Source organism: Megascapheus bottae, chromosome 22 (genome assembly GCF_031878675.1).
Source record: "Megascapheus bottae isolate mThoBot1 chromosome 22, mThoBot2.hap1, whole genome shotgun sequence".
NCBI lineage: Eukaryota > Metazoa > Chordata > Mammalia > Rodentia > Geomyidae > Megascapheus > Megascapheus bottae.
In genome coordinates this window covers 1,372,769-1,383,226 of record NC_143530.1, presented here as the reverse complement: position 1 = coordinate 1,383,226, position 10,458 = coordinate 1,372,769, and the positions used below count along the sequence as shown (strand labels likewise).

General features: G+C 51.3%; 1 protein-coding gene across 7 annotated transcripts in view; it reads right to left on the bottom strand.

The window, feature by feature from the left end:
- Positions 1-5,969: 5,969 nt before the first annotated feature.
- Positions 5,970-10,458, bottom strand: part of LOC150047545 (dystonin-like) — a 287,691-nt gene continuing 283,202 nt past the window's right edge. For 5 of the 7 annotated variants that reach the window (XM_090355460.1, XM_090355461.1, XM_090355456.1 and 2 more), the window contains 3 exons: positions 10,175-10,285; positions 7,901-8,024; positions 5,970-7,217 (listed from right to left, as the gene is read on the bottom strand). In XM_090355460.1, coding sequence (XP_090211586.1) covers positions 6,955-7,217; positions 7,901-8,024; positions 10,175-10,285 — 498 coding nt within the window. In that variant the 3' untranslated portion in view covers positions 5,970-6,954. The remainder of the gene's footprint in view (positions 7,218-7,900; positions 8,025-10,174; positions 10,286-10,458) is intronic. The other 2 variants (XM_090355462.1, XM_090355459.1) reach the window with 1 other exon arrangement.

Here is a 10,458-nt window from a genome sequence, read left to right as displayed (position 1 = left end):
GTGGGAGCTGCAGTTCTGCCAGGCTCCCATGAGGAGCGGCAGCCTGCACGCTGGGGATGGAAGCAGATGCTTCTCTTCTAAATGTCATCGGCTCAGAGAGAGATGGATTCTTAAACTGACCTTGCCGACTGGGCGTGTCTCCTTTTTGTTCTGGAATTGTGTATTTTAAGCGTGTTACAGGGTGCACACACTTGGAAGGAGCTCCACGTTTGGGTGGCTCCTTCACCTCGGGGAAGCTCTTGGGAAGTGTTCCTCCTGTGTGTCAGATTCTCTGCCCTGACCTAGGTGTGCCTGAAGTCGTCACGGTCCCCAGGCCACCTCCCTTTGCCAGCAGTAGGCAGCCTGGCACAGCTCCGCCTCCGGCCTGGGTTCCAGCTTTGCTGCCTCTCTTGTAAACAGAACATATTCACCACTGCTGTTCAGAGCCAACCTGTACTTTAGGGTTCTCAATGGCAGCACTTAATCTAGCTGCCATTAACTACTGGAATGTTTGGATGTAAGTTTATTGTATTATTTTTGTGTCGATTTGACAAGTTGGTGTTTGTTCCATTGACCCTGCTGGACTTACATTTCATTAAAAAGTGTATTTTTCAGTATTCTATTTTGTATTTGTTAGCTTTTAGTTTTAAATTATTTCTTCAGTGAATATAAAGATTGTAGTATACATCTCAACTAAGTACAATCTACCTTGAATTAGAATTTGCACTGCTTCATGGATGTTGTAAGAACTCCAGATTTAACATCTGCCCACCATCATGTCCTAAAACCCTCGAGGGTGGAGGCTGCTGTAAGTAGTATATGCCTTTTCATGTTCACCATTCCAGGGAATCTTCTTTCTTTCTTGCACATCATGGAATGATTTTCTTTCGGCTTTAAGAAACACTAGTTGGGTACAGTAGGACGCACCTATAATTTCAGCACTTGGGAGGTCAAGGCAGGAGGTCATGAGGTCAAATCCAGCATGGGCTATGCAGTGAGCTCCTGTCAAAGAAAGCAAGAAAAGGAAGGGAGGGGCCGGGAGTGTGGCCTAGTGGTAGAGTGCTTGCCTAGTTCGTACAAAGACCAGGTTCCATTCTTCGGTACCATACACATAGAAAAAGCCGGAAGTGGTGCTGAGGCTCAAGTGGTAGAGCTCTAGCCTTGAGAAAGTCCAAGGACAGTGCTCAGGCCCTGAGCTCAAGCCCAGGACTGGTTAAAAACGAGGAGGAAGGGAGGAGTTATTTCCAATAACCAAAATTTGAAAAATTTTAGAGACCCTAAGCCAGTCTCCATGTGCACCAGCCCTGTGCATCCCTTCTGGTGGCAGGAGGCTGGTGGAGAGCGCCTGAGTTCTCAGGAGAGGCAGGAGCACTTGGACACAATTGCAGGGCCTGGAAATGTCATTTGTTCCAGAACCACACTGATGTTCCATTGTTTCATGTCTCATCAAATTGGTTTCAAAACAAGTAGTGACCTTACGAATTCGGCTTGCTGAGTCCCGAGGCCTGATGTGAAGCAGCTAAATTTGAACCTCCTTTCTACTTCAACCATTCCAAGCTACACAGTCAGCCCCCCTGCAAGCCCCAGTCCCTGCTGCCAACAGGGCGCTGCCTGGACAGGGCAGAGTACCTGCCCACTGTGCCCGTCCCCCCGTCCCCAGCCCGAGCGACAAGTCCTCTCGGCCTCGGTTACACGACTCAGAAAATCCAAAAGATACTCATCTATGATTGCAACGACGGCTTGAGAATGTGGCATACGATCTGCTTTAGAAGCCAAGAGTGACACAAACAACGGAGGAGAAAAACCAGAATCGGCACAATGAAGATGCAGCTCTCCCAGGAGAGACAACTCAGAGACAAGTCAGAGTCCACCATGTCCTGGAGGAGCCCAAGAGAGCCCGCCTCAGATCCACGCATTCCTCTCTGCATGCGGCTGTGCCTTCTGACAACCAGAGCCCCCCCCCCCCAGTTACTTTTAGACTACCCTGTAGACTGCGCAGCTGAAAACAGAACTGCACATGCCCCACCTTCAGCCCTCCTTTCAGAGAGCCATCTGCATGGTGCCCACTTCCGCCCATGTCTACTGAGGGTGTCCACAACTCTCCACCCCTGAGAGCTGCCCAGAGGCTGGAGGTGTGAGGCGGGGCCCTGCCCACTCAGGTTCCTGCTGTGACAGCCTTGTCTCTTTCCCCTTCCACACGTGGCCACCGCTGCTTTGGCCATGATGGTTTGTGATATGAGCAATAGAAAAGAACCCAGGAGGGCTCGGAGCAGCTGAGATTGGTTTTTGAAGAAATGTGCAGGCCACCAAGAATTCTTTCTTCTAATCCCTAGACAACACTCCAAATGTGCCACGTGGCGCTGTCTGCTGCAGGTGTCCTCTCACTCACCGCTACTGCTTACACACTGGACACAACCAGGCTGTCCCTCCATTTCCCCCGAGCAGAACTTTCACAGCATGGCACCTATAACCATCTGCACAGGGGGAATCTCCCATGCCACTCGCAACAGAGGAGAGAGAAACCTCCACTCTGAAAAAGACGGTTGTCACAAGGCAGAAAGATGAGACCAGTGGGCAGTGATCACTTCTGAGATCCAGAGGCTGCAAGGCCATCTCAGGTTGTGGGAGGAAAGTAAAGTGTGAAGGAAGGAAATGAGCTATCCCCAACGTGGACCACAGCCCACCCGGGCCCGTCCTCCAGGCACACCTACGAGGACCACAGCCCACATCAGACAGGAGAGCAACCTGACCAGGCACTTTTCCAGGGCTGAAATCGGCATGCATACGTGTTAAGACCACCGTCAGCCTTGAGATCATCGTGATAAAACTAGACAGAGTACTCTAGCAGACACTGCTGCACAGACACTGTTGTGCATCTTCCCTGGGACATACAGACACTCGGGACTCAAGGGACAGCAACATTCTGAGGGCATGGGGGCTCACGCCTGTGATCCTAGCTGCTCAGGAGGCTGAGATCTGAGGACGGAGGTTCAGAGCCAGCCCAGGTATTAGAGTGTGTAAATCTCCAATGAAGCACCAAGAAAAAAAAGCCAGAAGTAGAGGCATGGTTCAAGTGGTAGAGCACTAGCCTTGAGCACACAAGCTCAGAGACAGTGCCCAGGCCTTGAGTTCAAACCCCACAACTGACACACACACACACACACACAGAGCAGCAGCAGCAGCAACCTTCTGTGTTCTGTTTGTATTTGGGGATAATTTACCCCTTATTCTCATCTCTGCGCAGTCCTGGATTTCCAGGAAGTCATGAAGGTGTGATGAAAGCCGCTACGACTTCTCAGGGGAGGGGTCGATGTGGAGAGCAGTCGCTGAGCACCTCAGCCCTGTAAAACAGAAACAGAGGATGCAAAAGGCAAGTTTCCTTTGCATACATGGGGTTTTGGATATATTCATGCATTCTGTATTTTGCACACATTTAGCAATTGGAGTAGTGAAGGTGGAAAGTCTGTTGTCTCTTTTAAAAATATAGTTTACGATCTTTTTTTTTTTTTCCTTTTTGCCAGTCCTGGGGCTTGAACTCAGGGCCTGAGCACTGCCCTTGGGCTTTTTTTTCTCAAGGTTAGGGCTCTACCATTTGAGCCACAGCATCACTTCTGGCTTTTTCTATGTACCAAGAAATCAAACCCACGTCTCCCTGCATGCTAGGCAATCACTCTCCCACTAAGCCATGTTCCTGGCCCAGTTTGTTATCTTTAAGTAGTTGTATACGTGGTTTCACTCCAATGTATCACCTTGAGTCCAGTGTGTCAGCATCGCTCTATCACCCTCCCTTCATCTCCCCACCCCTCCTCTCGGGTCGCCTGGCTCCACGTTCATGCGTGCACACTGAGTGCCATGGCTGCCTTGCCCCATTCCTCCTCTCCTTCCACTCTTGCTCCTCTTTGTGGCGCAGCACTCTTGTATGCAGATACAGCGTCATCCGTCATCCAACACTCGATAGCCTGGCAGACTGAGAAATCGTCAGCAAGTGGCTTCTCACTACAAGCAAGTCTGTGGGTTCTGACGTAACCAAAGCTAGGTCAGAAGAGCCTTTCTCCGCCTCCTCTTCCCTTCCTTTTTTTCGTAGGTCAACTCTGGACTGCCGGGGGCACCATCTGAAGCCTTTAACTTGTATTTACCATAAAAGGAGTCCATTCTGGCCGGGAGTTTGGCCTAGTGGTTAAAGTGCTTGCCTAGCATGCATGAAGACCTGGGTTCGATTCCTCGGTACTACATACATAGAAAAAAGCCGGAAGTGGTGCTGAGGCTCAAGTGGTAGAGCTCTAGCCTTGAGAAAGTCCAAGGACAGTGCTCAGGCCCTGAGCTCAAGCCCAGGACTGGCAAAAAAAAAAAAAAAAAAAAAAAAGGAAGAAGTCCGTTCTGAGATCTACTTTCTATGGTGATGCCTTTATTTCAACATTACAAGAATCCATTTTAAGACAAAAAAGTACACTCCATCACTCAGATTCCTAAATACTGCACAGTCAGTTTTCCCAGTTAGGATTTTGATTCATTCCAAGCCATTTAGGGTTTGAGACGGAATTTAGCTGTGTTGCTCAGCCTGATCTTGAACTCCTGGGCCCAAACCATTTTCCTTCCTCATTCAAGTGAATGAGGAAGTAGCTGGGACTGCAGGAATGTGTTGCTGCCCTGGGCTCATGTCCTCATCTTTTTTGTTTTTGTGCTGATCCTGGGACTGGAACTTGGGGCCTAGGTGCTGTTGCTAAGCTTCTGTGTGCTCAAGGCTAGTGCTCTACCACCTGAGCCACAGCTCCACTTCTGGCTTTTTGCTGGTTAATTGTAGATCTGAGCCTTGTGTACTTTTCTGCTCAGTCTGACTTTGAACTGTCATCTTAAGCTCCAGGCCCAGCTTTAAGAGAAACAGTGGAAAAACAGAGAAGGCTGGCACGCACGACAGTCATCCTGTGACCTGTCACAGGTTCTCACGAGAGCTGAGGTCTGCAATCAGTACCCTAGGAACCCAAATCTGTCACATCCAGAAAGCCTTATTTAGGTCTTCATGAACAGGAATAGCCTTCAAAAGGAGGTTAAGCTTTCTCTCCAGTTTGTCTTTGAAGTGGAAACATGACCATCTGCAAACAAATCTCTAAGCCACAATTCCAGTAGCTTCTCAGGTGTTAGCTGTACGGCTGGATGCCTCTGGCCTCCTGGTTAGAATCACCCTCAAGGCCCCACAGGAGACCCCTCACGAAGACTGGCCTGGTTTCGCTTAAAAATGGTGCTCATCCACAAAGCCAGGATTCGGTTACCAGGACCTTGGATGCTTCCGGCTCGCTGATCTGCACGCATTCTGCAGGGCTGCGGCCTTTGTGCCCAGAGGAATGATCCACCATCCTTCTAATTCCATCTGCTAGTCAGGAAAATTCTACGACTTGATCACAAAGAAATACAGGTGACCGTGTCACCTTAGGACACCAGTCGTGGTCTGCACCTCCCGTTGCGAGTGGAGTTCCCGCTGCTCACAGCCTGGAGCCTTGGCTCTGGCCGCCTCGCCTTCAACAGTGTGACACACAGCCAGTACTTACTAAGCCTATCTGCCAAACACAGTTTGGTTAAGGTTTTGGAGAGGGTCAGGGGATTGAACCCAGGGCCTCAGGCTTGCAAAGCAGGCACCCTACCACTTGAACCAGGTCAACAGCCCCCTTTGCACTGGCTGTTTTTGAGGTGGGGTCATGCCACATGTCTGGACGCCTGGGCCATGATCCTTCTGCTTGGCCTTGTCCAGGTCCACTGAGGGCGACGGGGGCAGGGCAGGTGCCTGGCCAGTGCTGGAGACCAAGTCTCAGGAATCTCCTCCAGGGCTGGGCTGGAGCCACACTCCCCATCTCAGCCTTCTAAGCTGCTGGGATTACAGGCTTCAGCTGCCGACTCCCTTTGTGATGCCTCACCAGTGTGGTCTGACCTGTTGTGAGTTACCACCTTCATTTAAAACAACAGAAAAGTTCACTCTAAATGACCAGGTATGCCACATGTTCATGTGAATATGTTTTATTAAATGCATACTAATACCTTTCTACAGTATGTGAGTATACATAATAAATTAAAACATATATATTTATTAAATATAGGTAGATATAATACCAGAACATGATTATATTAGATGAGAAATCAAAATAAACCCATTTTTAAAGTATCTTTTGGTCTCTCCAAATCGATACTGCTCATAAAAAAATACACCAATTTTCCCTGGGGGAAAAAATTAATTCCATAGCAGTGTAGTTAAGGGACATGTTTTATTTCATAGCTGTATTTTCTTTTCTTTTCTTTTTTGCAAGCAAAATTGCTTTGCTACAAAATGAGTTCGATGATAGAGATGCTACTGTCCATTCAAGCAAAAGAAAGCCTCGCGTTTACATGAATGCACTTCAGAGTTATATTCTTAGTTTCAGAGGTGGGTTAACTGGGTACCTCTGGCCGTGTGGCAGCAGTGGCACAGAACTGCCCAGAGGACCCGGAGTGTCGGAAACAGCCAGCAGGGCAGGGCGCTGCCAGGAGCTCTGTCAGGCGCTGCTTGAAGAACTAGTGTGCACGTGTCGTAATTCACACTGAAGCCGTCTCAAATGGTGTCCCTGCTGTGTCTTTCCGTCCATGCTTTGGCATTTCCAAGAAAACGTCATGAGGTATCTTTCCTGCCCAAGCCACCACAGTGGCTGTCAAGGAAGCGGAGACTTACCTGCCGCGTGGGCCCAGCGTGAGCATTCGCTCTGCAGGCTATGGCGCAGAGACGCCGGCTCATGCTAAACTCTTCCTTCCCTGTCACATATAATGTGACTTTAACCCAGTATATCTGACCACAGGTGATGCAGATCAAATAAAAAGACAAATACACAAATAAGGCCATCTGCAGACTTTTAAACTCGCCTCTGGCAGTGTTTCACAATATTTTCTGCACCCTATTTTACATGGTTCACGCTTAAACAATCGGTGCTGAGGAGGTTGGTGGCGGGGCCGGCTGCACTATCTCTTTGAGGCCTTGTCCGGTTTGCTGGCGGGCGACCTCCTCTGGGGAGTGGGGATCTTGGAAGGCTTGGCTGTGGGTGGCCGAGAACCTGCTCGGGGCGTAGGCCTGGGCGTGTGGGGGGCCGTCTCCACGTCGGAGCACAGGGACTGGATCTCTGAAATGTCAAAGTCTGAGGCATCGCTGCCTCGGCGGCTGCTGGCCCTGCTGCCAGCTTTGCTTCCCGCGCGGCTTCCGGGCCGGCTGGGCGTCTTCTTGGAATCTGCCAAGAGAAGACAGGGGTCCCTTTGATTACCCGGCCATCTGCAACTCATTCCTGAGAATCCCACTGTTTCCCTGCACCTCGCGGGCATTGGGAGAGCTCTGACTCCGTGCCCGCCCTGTTCTGGGGCACCGAGCCTCATGCCAAGCAGATGAAAAGTGAGCCAGAGCAAGATCCACACCCTGAGAGCTCGGCAGGCCTCTGTCACCTCACACAGGGCTTCGCCGCTGCCGCGGACCTACAGTGACCCTCTGAGCACAGGCCATGCCGTCCACAGCTCAGTGGTACCCCCGCTCACAAGGACTGGAAACTCAAAGACTACAGGCATTTAGGCCAGGAGTTGAACCTTTCTAGAAGCTTCACACGTGCTGAGCTCAGAACCTAGGCAGGGGTTCATTCATCTGTCAAGAAGCCTGAGAGGCGGGGTGGAAGGTCCAGCCTGGCTGGCTGCTCTGGGCCTTGATCCAGGCTGGAGTGCTGCGGGTCCTTTCTTCTGATCTGCAGTTCTCTTTTTTCCCTTCTAAAGGGATTTCTTCCTCCTTTGTTCTCAACTCACTTGCCCCTCCCTGGTGAAGGAGAGGTAGGGGTGCCAGGAGCATTGCAAAGACATGGCAATGCCAAGCGGTCTCTCCCACAGTGGAGAAAGGGCACTGGAGAGCCACTGGAGAAAGGACCACACTCACCAGCAAACTGCGTTCGGACCCTGGCTGCTGCGGTGGTGATGAGGCCGCTGTCCTCCCCAGAGTGGAAGCCCTTCCCTGACAGGTACCCTGGCAGGCGCAGCTTGCTGCCCTGGATGGGGGTGCCCTGCGCGAAAGCGAGGAGACACGTCAGAGGCTGAAGCCGAGGGCGCACGCGCGCACCTGCCAGACGTCCTCCCCCAGCACATCACTCCCAGGGCCCAGAGGAACCCGAAAGCAGGCGGGAGTCAAAGAGGAAGAGCAGACACACCAACTGAGGTCCCCACAGCGTCCCCCCAGGTGATGGGGAGGAAAACAGAGAGGACATTAGTATCTCCTAGGCTGACGGCCAGCCTTCACCCCAGTGAAGGGAGTCCCTGCCCAAGGCCCCTGGTGCCTGGCAGAGGAGACAGGGCCTGGAACCGGCGCAGAGCCTTCAAGGTTTGTAGGAGGCTGGGCAGAAACAAGCAGACAGGGAAGGGCCAAGAAGGAAGCGGCGCCTAGACGCTGTGGTGCGAGCGGATCTCACGCGGCAGGTCCACTCCTGGGGCTTCCTGCTGCAGCAATGCTGCTGAGATCAGAGCCCAGGCCTCACACACAGCTGGCAAATGCTCTGCCACCCAGCCTCGTGTTTAAAATGACTGCAAGTTTTGTGATCACTCTACCATCAGCGTGTTTTTCCAGACAACATTTTGAAAACTATCTAAGTGAAAAAATAAACACCCTGAAGTCATATTCTCCAGTACAGCCAATGAACCATCCAAGAAACAAGAAACGACAGGTCTTCTGCCTGGTGGAGAATGTACCTTGAGTACAACGCCAGTCTGGCGCTCCTGTCCTCCACCGCTCTGTGCACAGCACACACTCACACACTGAGCACTCGTGTCTTCTGGAACACTTGTACACACATAACCCCACTGCTTCCTCTCGCTCACCTAGTCACTATCTTTTTTACACACTTCCCAGAAAGGAAGTAACTGCCCAGCCTCTCACAGTGCTGAGTCTGCTCAGTTCTCAGCCTCTGCCAGGGAGTCAGGGAGGAGCCAGGACTCAGGAAACAGCACCGAGGCCGCCAAGTCCTCCTGGAACGCCTCGGCGGCTCTGGACATTGCCACACTAGCAGGCTCTTTTGTTTGCTTGACTTTCATTATATGAGGTTATACGGAACAAAACATGGTCATGCATAAGTCCCGGTAACAGGTGGCTTTAATTTGGGGGCGTTACCAGTTTGACAACACTTTTAATCCTAAACACGTGTATATACATGTGTACATACCGTGTTTGCACATGTGTGCATGCATGTGCTCACATACCAGGTGTGTGCTTGACAGGCAGGTCATGCCTCTTGAACCATGCCTCCAACCCCTTTTGCTCTATCTTTCAGATGGGGCCTTGGGTATTGTGCAAGCCCACCCCAACCCTCCTACCCACGGCTTTCTGCACAGCTAGGACTGAGGTGGACACACTGGGCCTGGCTGAGCCGGTGTGTGAAGAGTGAATGTGAACAGGCCACTCCAGGTGCCTGAACCGACCCTTGCTGCGTTGCCACGGTGGCCCGTGGCACTCCGGTGGCACTCACGTTGCTCCCGTGGAGGAAAGGGGTAGAAGGGGTGAACACCAGGGATATGGGGGTGACGCACGTTCTCTGCCTTCCTCTGTCTACTGAGAAGAGTTGGCGGCAGGCAAAGTGCTTGGAAAGTACTAAGGGCTTTGGAAAGAGGGCCCTGCCGCCTTCCAGCACACCCACACAGAATCGGTACGAAAACCCTGCCATCTGCACAGCTCAGCTGCCCTCTCCACCCCTGCCCCAGAACTGAGCAGCTGCACTACACCAGAGGGCTGTGGGCAGAGATGAAGGAGCCCCATATTCAGGAGGGCTGGGCCCCCAGGAACCTCGCTCAAAAGCTTTCATTTTAGATGATCTTCCTGCAGGTGAATCTGCCTCCAAAACACCTGCGCTAGCACAAGCCTTCTGCCAGCTGCAGAGGAAACGTCCCAGAGGTGGGATATGATCTTCTAAACTTGGCTCTTCTAAGAAATGGAAGCAGAAATAGCATGAGTGGGAACCAAAAAATAAAGCCACCAGGTGTGGCCGCGTCAGGGTGTTTCTGTGTCTCCCTAAGAGCTTCTTGGCTGGTAACTATTTCACAGACGTCCACACAAAGACTCGGTGTTATGAGAGGTGAGTGGGGGAGGTGGTGGAGAAGTTGGGTTAGTGGGTGTTACTTTCAGTCAGAGAGGACAAAGGTGAAGATGGGGGGCTGGGCCTTACAATACCTCTGCAGATGACACGGCCAAGTCTAAGCACTCTGCTGGTTTACAAGGAGTTGACATTTTGCTGTTTGTCAACCATGGTTTACCATAATTGCGTGTTAAAGGATGGAGAATCTGCATGGAACAATGGCAAATCAAACGTAAAGGACAGAGGGTCAGAACCAAAACCATAGAAAGAGACATTCAAGGCGGAGTCCCACTCCACAGGCTGAAGAATCATCATTAAAAATGAGTGTCGAGGTCTGATGACAATACACACACACACACACACACACACACACACGGCT